This window comes from Oncorhynchus gorbuscha, linkage group LG22 (assembly GCF_021184085.1).
Source record: "Oncorhynchus gorbuscha isolate QuinsamMale2020 ecotype Even-year linkage group LG22, OgorEven_v1.0, whole genome shotgun sequence".
NCBI lineage: Eukaryota > Metazoa > Chordata > Actinopteri > Salmoniformes > Salmonidae > Oncorhynchus > Oncorhynchus gorbuscha.
In genome coordinates this window covers 4776263-4792581 of record NC_060194.1, presented here as the reverse complement: position 1 = coordinate 4792581, position 16319 = coordinate 4776263, and the positions used below count along the sequence as shown (strand labels likewise).

Genomic DNA, 16319 nt, shown 5'->3' with positions numbered 1-16319 from the left:
CCATGCAGGACATCTATACCAGGAGATCTCCGAGGAAGGCCCTAAAAATTGTCAAAGACTCCAGCCACCCAAGTCATAGACTGTTCTCTCTGCTACCGCATGTCAAGCTGTACCGGAGCGTGGTGTCTAGGTCCAAGAGGCTTCTAAATGGCTTCTACCCCCCCAAGCCATAAGACTCCTGAACATCTAATCAAATGGCTACCCAGACTATTTGCACCCCCCCTTTTTTTACACTGCTGCTACTTTGTTATTATCTATGCATAGTCAATTTATAACTCTACCTATGTGTACATATTACCTCAATTCCTCGACTAACCGGTGCCGCCGCACATTGACTCTGTACCGGTACCCTCTTCATGTAGCCTCCACATTGACTCTGTACAAGTACCCCCTGTATATAGCCTCCACATTGACTCTGTACAAGTAACCCCTGTATATAGCCTCCACATTGACTCTGTACAAGTAACCCCTGTATATAGCCTCCACATTGACTCTGTACCGGTACCCTCTTCATGTAGCCTCCACATTGACTCTGTACAAGTACCCCCTGTATATAGCCTCCACATTGACTCTGTACCGGTACCCCCTGTATATAGCCTCCACATTGACTCTGTACAAGTAACCCCTGTATATAGCCTCCACATTGACTCTGTACAAGTAACCCCTGTATATAGCCTCCACATTGACTCTGTACAAGTAACCCCTGTATATAGCCTCCACATTGACTCTGTACAAGTAACCCCTGTATATAGCCTCCACATTGACTCTGTACTGGTACCCTCTTACATTTACATTTAAGTCATTTAGCAGACGCTCACCAGTACCCCCTGTATGTAGCCTCCACATTGACTCTGTACTGGTACCCCCTGTACTGCTGCTCTACCTGTTGTATTCAGCGCATGTGACAAATACAATTTGATTGTGAAGGCTTTCAACACGGTTGACCATTCACTACTAATTTGTAGACTGTCTGAAATTGGCCTCTATCTGACAGAGAGGACATAATGTGTTTATTCTGATGGCGTTTCCTTAATGTTACTAAAGATGTCACCCAAGGGTCGTTTTTTTTCTATATAAACAATATTGGTTTGTCTGTACGAAATAATAACCTCCACTTGTATGCAGACAATACTGTTGTGTACTCTTTCAGAACTAATCTGCCTTTTTTGCTTTCCTTTGTTGAGCTGAAATTGGTACTTCATCCAGGTAAAAGTAAGCACATGTTATTTTCCAAAAAGCTTAAAAATTGAACTGATTATTTATGCATTGGATGGTGCCCACATTGATCGTGTCTGGGTGATACAGATTGATACAAAGCTATCTTTCAAAAAGCATATTGATGAGGTAGTTAAGAATTTCAAAATGGGCTGCTTCCTTTATAGGAATAGGGCATGCCTTTCATTAAAACCTCGAGGCTAAGGGGCAGTATTTTGATGTTTTGATGAAAAACGTGCCCAAAGTAAACTGCCTATTTCTCAGGCCCAGAAGCTAGAATATGCATATAATTGGCAGATTAGGATAGAAAACACTCAAAAGTTTCCAAAACTGTCAAAATATTGTCTGTGAGTATAACAGAACTGATATTGCAAGTGAAAACCTGAGGAAAATCCATCCAGGAAGTGCTGTTTTTCTGAAACCTCTCTTTTCCATTGCAAGCTTGTCCTCCATTTAAAGGGATATCAACCAGGATAATTTCCCTATGGCTTCCACAAGGTGTGAACAGTCTTTAGACATGCTTTCAGGCTATTATTCTGAAAAAATGAGCGGGAATGATCACATCGCGTCAGTGGATAGCCAGATGTCCTCAGATTTGTGCATGCGTGCGCCACTGGAGCGAGACCTTTTCTTTCTCTCTTCTATTGAAAAGGCTCCTGTCCGGTTGAAATATTATCAATAATTTATTGTAAAAACATTATTTATTGTAAAAAACGTTTGACAAGTTTCTACGAACTTTACGGATACTATTTGGAGTTTTCGTCTACCCGTCCTGACCACACGAGACTGTGGATTACTAACCAAAACACGCCAACCAAATGGAGGTTTTTGGATATAAAGAGAATCTTTATCGAAGAAAATTAACATTTATTGTGTAACTGGGAGTCTCGTGAGTGCAAACATACAGAGATCATCAAAGGTAAGCGATTAATTTGATTGCTTTTCTGATTTTCGTGACCAATCTACTTTGCTGCTAGCTGTTTGTAATGTTTGTAATGTTTTGTCTGCTGAGAGCTGTCCTCACATAATCACATGGTTTGCTTTCACCATAAAGCCTTTTTGAAATCTGACACGCCAGGTGGATTAACAACAAGCTAAGCTGTGTTTTTGTGGTGTCGCACTTGTGATTTCATGAACATTAAATATTTTTTGTAATTTAATTTGAATTTGGCGCTCTGCAATTCACAGGATGTTGATGAAAATGATCCCGCTAAAGGGATCTGTGCACCAAGAGGTTTTAATAGCAGAAAACAAAACATTCAGTTGACATTCATACCGGTTATAGATTATGGTGATATCATCTACATGAATGCGGCTCCCACTGTATTGAAACCATTGGACGCAGTTACTCATAGCGCACTGCGCTTTATTTACAGGTGACAGGTTCCGTACATATCACTGCTTTCTGTATCAGAGAGTAAGCTGGCCCTCTTTGAATACTCAGATCAACGCATTGCAATATTTGTGTTTATAAAGCTCTCTTACACAAACATCTGCCATACCTTACTTCATCGTAATCTAAAGATGTACGAGCTACCAGACCCGGTCTCAAATATGGCTAACTCTGGAGAGTCCTTCGCTGTCCACTAAGTTAGGTAGATCTGCATTTAGTTTATTTGCACCTTACTTGTGGAATGATCTCCAGAACTCTCTAAGGTTGGATGTTTTGGTGCCACTAGAGCAGTTCAGTTCTGGTTGATTTACCTTTTTACTGAGGAATGTGTTTGTTTTTCCATGATCGTGTTTTGTAAGTTACTTGTAAATTTGGTATGTTTTTATTGCGTTGCAATTGTAAATATTGGGAATTTATATGATTGTGTGCAGTGCTCCCTTATAAAGAGGCCATGGTCTCAATGTGATGTCCCTGTTTATATATTTTTTTAAATGTCTGCAACTCAACTTGCACCAATTGTAATGGTTTTGAATGCCCTACTAACGGATAGAATCCTACATTCTCCCGAAATGCTAGTCAGATTATTCTCGACGTTGCTAAATGAACTGCTAACAAATTCATAAACAGTTTGGAGGCAAGAACACCCTAGGGAAGTCATTAAAGAAAATCACTATCCCTTCAAGCTTACATATGTGTGATAGTAGTACTAATCATAAAGTTAAGAATCAAGAAACAACAAAAAAAATTGCACTAATAAATACAATTTGTAGCCTGGGACCAGACAGTACCAAGTGAAGAGCAGTAAGAATACTGCAAACATAATAATGCCAAAAAAATATATATATATATAAAATGTGTGTGTAATATATTACCAGAACATCAGCAGAAATAAGCTAAACATCAACATGTCAAAAGTTCACAGTAATTAATCCCAAATGAAAGTTATTTAAATCGCGACAAATGCAGCAGATAAAGTCTGACAAACAAGTCTATAAAGCAATACTACATCTCACTGTACAATCCATTTTTCAATTACATTACACAATACCTCATTCTTAAAATAGTTTGCCACTGTTGTTCCAAGGGAACGGCAAGCTCCCACACAACGTTACCAGTGGCAGATGCAAAAAAAAAATATATAAATCAGAATGTTACTGGAATGCGCCCTAAATGTGCTGGACAGTCTGCTTTTGACATATTCAATATTTTGGGTAATAAAGCATAACATTTGCAGCGAGATCGTCGCTGTGCATCGTCTCCACTCTTCAAAAGCACACTTCGTCATTTTTTAGCCACTTAAGTTCTCCCATACTATTTTATAATAAAAGATGAAATTGCACTTTGAACAGAGGTGGGTTCAACAAGGGTTCCGTTTGTGATGAACACGTTACTTAGTAACAATTTCAGTTGAACGATTTTGAATGAAAGTTAAGGTGAAACATTCAAAAGCTAAATGTTTGCAAGGATTTCCATGACAGTTTAGCAATGAGAATCAAACTGAAAATGACTTTCCTATTCCTACTACATGTAATAGAAAGCCTAGGTGGTGGCAGTTTAGACTCGAAACAGATATTTTACATTCGCAGCACACTACCACCTTCTCACACTGTTAGCGAACTTTCGCAGCTAACAGAAGACAAATGGAAGATGTTAGCAAACCATTTCCTCTGTTGAACGCACCTCATGTGTTGCTCATTTTGTTTAAACAATTTGAAGGGTTATCAAGTTGCTATACAACTTGGTGTTGTGGCATCGTAATGCAATCAACCGGAAGACAGTTCTTCAGCTCCCTTTTGCTAAGATCCTTGTTGGGAAAACAGTTCCCACAACCAAAGGGCAAGGAGTTATGGTGGTCAGTTACTTTATAATAATATTCATAAGCAAATGATCCCAATCAAAATAATACCTATTTTCCCAAAACACAAAGAAATTCACCAACATTGTGAAACCTGTACCGTATTATGAAACCATGACAAGGCCTCCAGATCAGATAGTGCAACTCAATCCTCAGTACAATGGTGCAGACATTGATAGTGATAGTAACATTCGGGACCGATTCTGGTATGAAGTATCACTTCAAGGTTGTAAAGTCTGATGCACATATCATACGATACAAGTCCACACTTATCCTGCTATTCATTCATCGCTCTCTCAATCTACTTGTTCGCTACAAGTTAATTTATTGTCGCTCCTATATGTTTACTCATGTACTAATGCCCTATGAACATTCTCATTATAAACCTTTCAATGGTACATTGGCTAAACCAGACGTAAATAAATCAAACGGTTTTACCCGGTATACAGAAACATACAGTTATACCTTTTTCTTGTTAATTGATTTAAAAATTAATTTACAAAAATCTAAAAGTCTTTGGGCTTTTGGGGATGGTAGGGGTTAAGCAGGCTGAAGGGGTATACAACCAACACCCACCCCACCCTCGTGGCACACCATGGGTGCCATGAATGTCCAGCGGTTGGTCTCGGCGTCGTACATCTCTACAGAGCTCAGGTTGGATTGTCCGTCATAGCCACCCACGGAGTAAAGCCTGCCACAGTTTGCCACCAGGGAGACTCTGCTGCGCCGTGTGTTCATGGCCACCAGGTGGCTCCATTGGTCTGCCACTGAGCTGTACACCTCGGCCCCGCTGAGGAACCCGGAACCATCATAACCCCCCGCCACATAGAGCTGGCTGCCAAGGGCTGCAGCGCCGTGGCGACAGCGCTTGTTCATCATGCCAGCAACGGGGTGCCAAAGAGCTGTGTGCTGGTTGTAGTACTCCACCTACAGGATGGGAGGGGTCATTAGTCATTCTCTTTCAGTGTCTAATGCATTTTAAAGGGTATGTTCACGATTTAAGAGACTAAGGACTTTTTACCATCGAAATAAATTCATTAGAAAATCCTACAATGTGATTTTCTGTTTTTTTTCTTCTCATTTTGTCTGTCATAGTGTAAGTGTACCTATGATGAAAATTACAGGCCTCATCTTTTTAAGTGGGAGAACTTGCACAATTGGTGGCTGACTAAATACACTGCTCAAAAAAATAAAGGGAACACTAAAATAACACATCCTAGATCTGAATGAATGAAATATTCTTATTAAATACTTTTTTCTTTACATAGTTGAATGTGCTGACAACAAAATCACACAAAAATTATCAATGGAAATCAAATTTATCAACCCATGGAGGTCTGGATTTGGAGTCACACAAAATTAAAGTGGAAAACCACACTACAGGCTGATCCAACTTTGATGTAATGCCCTTAAAACAAGTCAAAATGAGGCTCAGTAGTGTGTGTAGCCTCCACGTGCCTGTATGGCAGATGGTCTCTTGAGGGATCTCCTCCCAGACCTGGACTAAAGCATCCGCCAACTCCTGGACAGTCTGTGGTGAAACGTGGCGTTGGTGGATGGAGCGAGACATGATGTTCCAGATGTGCTCAATTGGATTCAGGTCTGGGGAACGGGCGGGCCAGTCCATAGCATCAATGCCTTCCTCTTGCAGGAACTGCTGACACACTAAAGCCACATGAGGTCTAGCATTGTCTTGCATTAGGAGGAACCCAGGGCCAACCGCACCAGCATATGGTCTCACAAGGGGTCTGAGGATCTCATCTCGGTACTTAATGGCAGTCAGGCTACCTCTGGCGAGCACACGGAGGGCTGTGCGGCCCCCCAAAGAAATGCCACCCCACACCATGACTGACCCACCGCCAAACCGGTCATGCTGGAGGATGTTGCAGGCAGCAGAACGTTCTCCACGGCGTCTCCAGACTCTCACGTGTGCCCAGTGTGAACCTGCTTTCATCTGTGAAGAGCACAGGGCGCCAGTGGCGAATTTGACAATCTTGGTGTTCTCTGGCAAATGCCAAACGTCCTGCACGGTGTTGGGCTGTAAGCACAACCTCCACCTGTGGACGTCAGGCCCTCATACCACCCTCATAGAGTCTGTTTCTGACCGTTTGAGCAGACACATGCACATTTGTGGCCTGATGGAGGTAATTTTGCAGTGCTCTGGCAGTGCTCCTCCTGCTCCTCCTTGCACAAAGGCGGAGGTAGCGGTCCTGCTGCTGGGTTGTTGCTCTCCTACGGCCTCCTCCACGTCTCCTGGTGTACTGGCCTGTCTCCTGGTAGCGCCTCCATGCTCTGGACACTACGCTGACAGACACAGCAAACCTTCTAGCCACAGCTCGCATTGATGTGCCATCCTGGATGAGCTGCACTACCTGAGCCACTTGTGTGGGTTGTAGACTCAGTCTCATGCTACGACTAGAGTGAAAGCACCGCCAGCATTCAAAAGTAACCAAAACATCAGCCAGGAAGCATAGGAACTGAGAAGTGGTTTGTGGTCACCACCTGCAGAACCACTCCTTTATTGGGGGTGTCTTGCTAATTGCCTATAATTTCCACCTGTTGTCTATTCCATTTGCAGTGTGATTGACTTGGAGTTACATGTTGTTTAAGTGTTCCCTTTATTTTTCTGAGCAGTGTACTTTTTTTGCCCCACTATATACATATATATATCTATATCTATCTACAGTACCTACTGAAAGTCTTCACATGTTTTGCACAGTTTTCACATGTTGCTCCCTTCCTTTAATATCTAGAAATGCATAAATTGTGATTTTTTTCCCCACTGATCAACGCAACCTACATGTTGCTCCCTTCCTTTAATATCTAGAAATGCATAAATTGTGATTTTTTTCCCCACTGATCAACGCAACCTACATGTTGCTCCCTTCCTTTAATATCTAGAAATGCATAAATTGTGATTTTTTTCCCCACTGATCAACGCAACCTACATGTTGCTCCCTTCCTTTAATATCTAGAAATGCATAAATTGTGATTTTTTTCCCCACTGATCAACGCAACCTACATGTTGCTCCCTTCCTTTAATATCTAGAAATGCATAAATTGTGATTTTTTTCCCCACTGATCAACGCAACCTACATGTTGCTCCCTTCCTTTAATATCTAGAAATGCATAAATTGTGATTTTTTTCCCCACTGATCAACGCAACCTACATGTTGCTCCCTTCCTTTAATATCTAGAAATGCATAAATTGTGATTTTTTTCCCCACTGATCAACGCAACCTACATGTTGCTCCCTTCCTTTAATATCTAGAAATGCATAAATTGTGATTTTTTTCCCCACTGATCAACGCAACCTACATGTTGCTCCCTTCCTTTAATATCGAGAAATGCATAAATTGTGATTTTTTTCCCCCCACTGATCAACGCAACCTACTGCAGCCCACTTTAAAAGTTCCACAATAAAAAGGTATAATTGCGTATTATATTGATGGCGTAGCATCGTCACACCCTGTAGTTGATACTTAGTGGAAGCACCTTCGGCAGCAAATGCAGCTGTGATTAATTGTTATTTGTTTCCACCAATATTGCGCAACTTTTGGGGCAACATCTATCCATCATTCTCAGCAACATTGCTCAATCTCAGTCAAATTGGTCGGGAATCATTGATGGACTGCAATATGTTAGTATTGTCTTTGATTTTCAACCAGTTTTACATTTTTATTTTATTTTACCTATTTAACTAGGCAAGTCAGTTAAGAACACATTCTTATTTTCAATGACGGCCTGGGAACAGTGGGTTAACTGCCTGTTCAGGGGCAGAACGACAGATTTGTACCTTGTCAGCTTGAGGATTTGAACTTGCAACCTTCCGGTTACTAGTCCAACGCTCTAACCACTAGGCTACCCTGTCGCTCTCAGGGCTGAGACTAGACATATTTTGTGAAAATGTTTGTTCCTGATCTTAAGATGTACCACAGCAAGGAGTGCGAAGGCCTACATTATGTAATCAAAAATTCTAAATTTCATTTTCAAGTAGGTTGTGTTGATCTGAAGAATAAATCTAAAAAAAAGGATTAGATATTTAAGGGGCCATACATGGCACATTTCCCACCTGCAAATAGTGCCCAATAGACCTAATCCTCTCCTGTTCATCTACCTTAGTCCTGTCAGCAATGTGCAGGTTGTATGTCAAATAGTGCCTAATAGACCTAATCCTCTGCTGTTCATCTACCTTAGTCCTGTCAGCAATGTGCAGGTTGTATGTCAAATAGTGCCTAATAGACCTAATCCCCTCGTGTTCATCTACCTTAGTCCTGTCAGCAATGTGCAGGTTATATGTCAAATAGTGCCCAATAGACCTAATCCTCTCCTGTTCATCTACCTTAGTCCTGTCAGCAATGTGCAGGTTATATGTCAAATAGTGCCTAATAGACCTAATCCTCTCCTGTTCATCTACCTATCTACCTTAGTCCTGTCAGCAATGTGCAGGTTATATGTCAAATAGTGCCCAATAGACCTAATCCTCTCCTGTTCATCTACCTTAGTCCTGTCAGCAATGTGCAGGTTGTATGTCAAATAGTGCCTAATAGACCTAATCCTCTCCTGTTCATCTACCTTAGTCCTGTCAGCAATGTGCAGGTTATATGTCAAATAGTGCCTAATAGACCTAATCCTCTCCTGTTCATCTACCTATCTACCTTAGTCCTGTCAGCAATGTGCAGGTTGTATGTCAAATAGTGCCCAATAGACCTAATCCCCTCGTGTTCATCTACCTTAGTCCTGTCAGCAATGTGCAGGTTGTATGTCAAATAGTGCCTAATAGACCTAATCCTCTCCTGTTCATCTACCTTAGTCCTGTCAGCAATGTGCAGGTTGTATGTCAAATAGTGCCCAATAGACCTAATCCTCTCCTGTTCATCTAACTATCTACCTTAGTCCTGTCAGCAATGTGCAGGTTGTATGTCAAATAGTGCCTAATAGACCTAATCCTCTCCTGTTCATCTACCTTAGTCCTGTCAGCAATGTGCAGGTTGTATGTCAAATAGTGCCCAATAGACCTAATCCTCTCCTGTTCATCTACCTTAGTCCTGTCAGCAATGTGCAGGTTGTATGTCAAATAGTGCCCAATAGACCTAATCCTCTCCTGTTCATCTACCTTAGTCCTGTCAGCAATGTGCAGGTTGTATGTCAAATAGTGCCCAATAGACCTAATCCTCTCCTGTTCATCTACCTTAGTCCTGTCAGCAATGTGCAGGTTATATGTCAAATAGTGCCTAATAGACCTAATCCTCTCCTGTTCATCTACCTATCTACCTTAGTCCTGTCAGCAATGTGCAGGTTGTATGTCAAATAGTGCCTAATAGACCTAATCCCCTCGTGTTCATCTACCTTAGTCCTGTCAGCAATGTGCAGGTTGTATGTCAAATAGTGCCAGCAATGTGCAGGTTGTATGTCAAATAGTGCCTAATAGACCTAATCCTCTCCTGTTCATCTACCTTAGTCCTGTCAGCAATGTGCAGGTTGTATGTCAAATGGTGCCTAATAGACCTAATCCTCTCCTGTTCATCTACCTTAGTCCTGTCAGCAATGTGCAGGTTGTATGTCAAATGGTGCCCAATAGACCTAATCCTCTCCTGTTCATCTACCTATCTACCTTAGTCCTGTCAGCAATGTGCAGGTTGTATGTCAAATAGTGCCTAATAGACCTAATCCTCTCCTGTTCATCTACCTTAGTCCTGTCAGCAATGTGCAGGTCGTGTGTCAAATGGCATCCTTACCGTATTGAAGATCTGTAAACCGTCATGACCACCAGATACAAAAATCCTCCCATCAAAAACAGTCACCCCTGCTGCACTGCGACTTGCGCTCATCTCTGTCATTACTGTCCACCTGCACGAGTGTATAAGGAAAACAGGCGTTGATACAGGTGGGCTACACCTTTTCACTTAATATAAGTCGCACTGTAACAACATATTGATTTGCAACAACTAATTATTGAAGACAAAAATTGAAATTAAGCAATTCTATTTCCTGGATACATTTGAAAAATAGTTTTACATACTCGATATGTGTGATGTGATATGATCTAAAGTAATGGTTTTGGATAGAACTGGGTAAGTGTAAGCGAGTAAAACACAGCAGAAGTACTCAAAATGAATGTTACAAAATATGACATTAGCAATAAAAATGTATATTTAAAAAAACGTTTACATTCCTCCACAACCAAGCTCAGAATTAAAAAGGTAGAGTCGGCAGGGCTCCCGAGTGGCGCAAGGCACTGCATCTCAGTGCAAGAGGTGTCACTACAGTCCCTGGTTCGAATCCGGCCGTGATTGGGAGTCCCATATATATAATAAATATGCAATGCGATAGGTATTTTAATTACATTTTTTTTAAACACAAAAAACATTGAATTAATAAAATACTGGAATTGATAGTCTTCCTCAAATGAAGGGGATGATGACGTAATGTTTGCGAGAGAGAGGGAATCTGATTTAATTGGTCCTCAACTCACGGCTCAAAAATCATCCAGGATAAACTGAGTTAGCCTGCCCTGGAGCAGTTTAGTTCTGAAGCATTTGTTGCCATAGAAATATACCTGGCTAAAAGGTGAGCCACTTTCATGGTACCGGTTATCCCGAGTGGAACTCAGAGTTGACCAGTCACCTCATTAACTCCTCAAACCAGGTACGTAGTATACCCTCTGGTCTAGCTTGACTGGGAATTCAGGGAGTCAAAGTAAAATAAATCACATAGGAAATGTACAGAACCTGTTGGCTTCTGGAGAGTAGCACTCTACTGAGTTGAGTGAGGATTTGCCATCATAGCCCCCGCACACATAGATATGTCCGTCAACCACCACTGTTCCCATTGCACTGCATTCGGAGAGATGGAGAAAGGGGAACGAGAATAAACACACAATAACGTGTTTTTGCAGACCCATCATCTGGATCAAGAAGCTCCTGTCTATTTAACTAAACCATAGAATATACAGTAACAGTCAAAAGTTTGGACACACCTACTCATTCAAGGCTTTTTCTTTATTTTTACTATTTTCTACATTATAGAATAATAGTGAAGACATCAAACTATGATGTAGTAACCAAAATAGTGTTAAACAAATCAAAATATATTTGAGATTCTGCAAACAGCCACCCTTTGCCTTGATGACAGCTTTAGACACTCTTGGCATTCTCTCAACCAACAGTCTTGAAGGAGTTCCCACATATGATGAGCACTTGTTTGTTGGCTGCTTTTCCATCACTCTGAGGTCAAATTCATCCCAAAACATCTCAATTGGGTTGCGGTCAGGTGATTGTGGAGGCCAGGTCATCTGACGCAGCACTCCATCACTCTCCTCCTTGGTCAAAATCGCCCGTACACAGCCTGGGCCATTGTCCTGTTGAAAAACAAATCATAGCCCTCTAAGCGCAGATGGGATGGCGTATCGCTGCAGAATGCTGTGGTAGCCATGCTGGGTAAGTGTGCCTTGAAATCTAAATAAATCACTTACAGTATCGCCAGCAAAGAACCATCACACCTCCTCCTCCATGCTTCACGCTGGGAACCACAGATACAGAGATCATCCGTTCACCTACTCTGCGTCTCACAAAGACATGGCAGTTGGAACCAAAAATCTCAAATTTGGACTGCAGACCAAAGGACAGATTTTCACCCGTCTAATTTACATTTGCTCATTTTTCTTGGCCCTTCTTATTGGTGTCCTTTAGTAGTGGTTTCTTTGCAGCAATTCAACCATGAAGGCCTGATTCACGCAGTCTCCCCTGAACAGTTGATGTTGAGATGTCTGTTACTTCAACTCTGTGAAGCATTTATTTTGGCTGCAATTTCTGAGGCTGGTAACGCTAATGAACTTATCCTCTTCAGCAGAGGTAACTCTGTCTTCCTTTCCTGTGGCGGCGGTCTTCATGAGAGCCAGTTTCTTCATAGCGCATGAACTTTCAAAGTTCTTGACAGTTTCCGATTTGACTGACCATCATGTCTCAAACTAATGATGGGCTGTCATTTCTCTTTGCTTATTTGAGCTGTTTTTGCCATAATATGGACCTTGTCACAACACAACTGATTGGCTCAAAAGCATTAAAAAGGAAAGAAATTCCACAAATAAACTTTTAACAAGTTACCTGTTAATTGAAATGCATTTCAGGCGACTACCTCTAAAGCTTATAAACAGCGTTTCAAAACTGTTTTATAATATCTAGAAAAAATATAAACACAACATGCAACAATTAAAATGATTTTACTGAGTTACAGTTCTTATGAGGAAATCAGTCAATTGAAATAAATAAATTAAGCCCTAATCTATCGATTTCACTTGAATAAGCCAGAGCATAGCCATAGATGGGCCTTGGAGGGCATAGGCCCACCCACTGGGGAGCAAGGCCCAGCCAATCAGAATGAGTTTTTCCCAACAAAATGGCTTTATTACAGACAGAAATTCTCCTCAGTTGTCTGGGTGGCTGGTCTCAGACAATCCTGCAGGTGAAGAAGCCCGGCTGTGGAGGTCCTGGGCTGGCGTGGTTACATGTTGTCTGCGGTTGTGAGGCCGGTTGGATGTAATGCCAAATTCTCTAAAACGAATTTGAAATGAACAATCTGGTGTACATCCCTGCAGTCAGAATGCCAGCCATCCAAGAGAAATACGCCTTTTGTGTGTATGGAACATTTCTGGGATCTTTTATTTCTGCCCTTGAAAAATCAATTATCTAAAAGATTTGTTATTTTCACATACAGTTGTGGACAAATATATTGGAAAAATTTTATTTTTAAGTTACCAAAATTTTTATTTGGAAAAGAAACTAAATGGCATGCTCATAATTATAAACATGGCCGTTAAAGGTACATTCAAAATTATCATGGACGTTAAAATGTATTTTTTTTTGTAATGTTTTTCAAAATTAACGAGAAACTATCAAATAGTTTGACAACCCTATGCAATCGTGCGGCATTACATGAAGGCCAATCATGGCTCAGCCTCTACCTTGAAATTCTGGGAAATTGAGAAAGTTTCTTTCCTCCAGAGGTGGCAATATGGTGAGGAAATTGTTAAGCGAGGCACTTTGGATCGAATGCTTAGATTACATGGAGCCAAAATGTCTCCTTTTTTGGATGGAATGCTTAGATTACATGGAGCCAAAATGTCTGAATGAACCTTTGTATGTAAACACATTTTTATTTGTTTGTTTGTCTTTTGTTATTCAAGTTGAATGTATGTGTAGGAATTTTCAATCTTGAATAACCTTTGAGCACCTATCTCCTGAATGTTTTGTTATTCAGGTTCAAAAAGTCAATTACCGACTACTTCTACCATGGACAAACATTCATGGAAAGTTTCATTTAAATCAAAAGGGGTGCAGTCAAAGTGATTGAATGAATATAAAACAACACTAAAGTGCATAATTAGAAAGACATTCTCACCTGCGTTGACTGTTCATGCTAGCAACACATGTCCAAGTATCCGTTTCTGGGTTATAGACCTCCACTGTGCTTAGCCGTGATTGTCCATCATATCCACCGATTGCGTAAAGTAACCCATTGACAACTGCCACACCCACTCGACTTCGAGCTGTACTCATTGGCTGACAGCGTTCCCAGCAACTTCCAATTGGGTCAAATACTTCAACTACAGTCAATGAGTCACCTGGATAAAAAAAAACATGCACAACATTTAAACAAAAATAAACAAGTTAGGGTGTAACGATTAACTTAGTCCATGATTTGATTTGAACCTCAGTTTTTGGGTCACGGTTTCAATAACTTCCAATGGCTTGTGTACTGATATTTGGGTCATTCCACAAAGAGTGCCTTTTGAGTCCCTTTGATATTTTAAGTAGAAATTGTGCACCGACATTACATTTTAAAAGACTTTCAAAGTTTACCAGTAATTTGGCTTTTTGAACAGAGCCTGTCGAGATTTGAGGCCTCGTTTTCCATTCCATATTCTTGTTTTTGCCGTGTTTTGTAGCGTCTTTGTACTCCATGTCCATAGAATTATCACCTTCCGTTTATTTTTGATGTCTGAAAGTTAATTTTACTGTGATGAGTTTTTGTAACTTAAGGATTTGATGTTATTTATAACAAGACATCTAGTAACCCTTTTGAATACCTTAGATTATCACAGATGTCTGTAACTATCTCTGGCCCTCTGTGTGGCCTTAACACATGTAAAATATATATACTTTTAAATAAAAAATAGAATGACAGCTGTAAAACATGATCCTAAATATAAACCAACTTAGCGAATACCACAAATGTTTAATATGAGGGTTTCAGCTTGAAATATCTTTTATATAATTTTTTATACACACATGTTTTTACTATGTATTTCTTGTACATTTTTTGGAACCAAACAGGTGGTAGTTGTGTAAAAAAACTATAGTCGTAAGAGTTTATTGAAAAAGAATGCCAATGTTGATTTTTCTCTCTCCATTAACTTAGCCTATTTTCACTTTAACCATACAGTCTATCCACTAGAAAGTCATGGACAATATAACACACATACATAGAGTTGAAGGTCGAAAGTTTACATACACTTAGGTCGGAGTCATTAAACCTCGTTTTTCAACCACTCCACAAATGTCTTGTTAAACTATAGTTTTGGCAAGTCGGTTATGACATCTACTTTGTGCATGACAAGTCATTTTTCAAACAATTATATCACAATTACAGTGGGTCAGAAGTTTACATACACTAAGTTGACTGACTTTAAACAGCTTGGAAAATCCAGAAAATTATGTCACGGCTTTAGAAGCTTCTGATAGGCTAATTGACATAATTTGAGTCAATTGGAGGTGTACCTGTGGATGCATTTCAAGGCATACCTTCAAACTCAGTGCCTCTTTGCTTGGCATCATGGGAAAATCAAAAGAAATCAGCCAAGACATCAAAAAAAAAAATTGGAGACCTCCACATGTCTGGTTCATCCTTGGGAGCAATTTCCAAAGGCCTGAAGGTTCATCTGTACAAACAATAGTATGCAAGTATGAACACCATGGGACCACGTAGCCGTCATACAGCTCAGGAAGGAGACGCGTTCTGTCTCCTAGACATGAGCGTACTTTTGTGCGAAAAGTGCAAATTATTCCCAGAACAGCAGCAAAGGACCTTGTGAAGATGCTGGAGGAAACAGATACAAAAGTATCTATATCCACAGTAAAACAAGTCCTATATTGACATAGCCTGAAAGGCCACTCAGCAAGGAAGAAGCCACTGCTCCAAAACCGCCAGACTACAGTCTGCAACTGCACATGGGGACAAAGATTGTACTGTTTGGAGAAATGTCCTCGGATGAAACAAAAATAGAACTGTTTGGCCATAATGAACATCATTATGTTTGGAAGAAAAAGGGGGAGGCTTGCAAGCTGAAGAACACCATCCCAACCGTGAATCACAGGGGTGGCAGCATCATGTTGTGGGGGTGCTTTGCTGCAGGAGGGACTGGTGCACTTCACAAAATAGAGGCATGAGGCAGGAAAATTATGTGGATATATTGTAGTAACATCTCAAGACATCAGTCAGGAAGTTAAAGCTTGGTTGCAAATGGGTCTTCCAAATGGACAATGACCCCAAGCATACTTCCAAAGTTGTGGCAAAATGGCTTAAGGACAACAAAGTCAAGGTGTTGGAGTGGGCATCACAAAGCCCTGACCTCCATCCTATAGAAAATGTGTGGGCAGAACTGAAAAAGCGTGTGCGAGCAAGGAGGCCTATAAACCTGACTCAGTTACACCAGCTCTGTCAGGAGGAATGGGTCAAAACTCACCCAACTTATTGTGGGAAGCTTGTGGAAGGCTACCCAAAACGTTTGACCCAAGTTAAACAATGTAAAGGCAATGCTACCAAATACTAATTGAGTGTATGTAAACTTCAGCCCCA

General features: G+C 40.7%; 1 protein-coding gene across 1 annotated transcript in view; it reads right to left on the bottom strand.

Annotated features, from left to right (window-relative positions):
- Positions 1 to 2555: 2555 nt before the first annotated feature.
- klhl18 (kelch-like family member 18) overlaps positions 2556 to 16319 on the bottom strand; it is a 55882-nt gene continuing 42118 nt past the window's right edge. Inside the window, exons 7-10 of the mRNA XM_046322281.1 lie at positions 13863 to 14085; positions 11195 to 11299; positions 10202 to 10313; positions 2556 to 5390 (exon numbers count right to left, since the gene is read on the bottom strand). Of these exons, the coding sequence (XP_046178237.1) occupies positions 5004 to 5390; positions 10202 to 10313; positions 11195 to 11299; positions 13863 to 14085 (827 nt within the window). The 3' untranslated portion in view covers positions 2556 to 5003. The remainder of the gene's footprint in view (positions 5391 to 10201; positions 10314 to 11194; positions 11300 to 13862; positions 14086 to 16319) is intronic.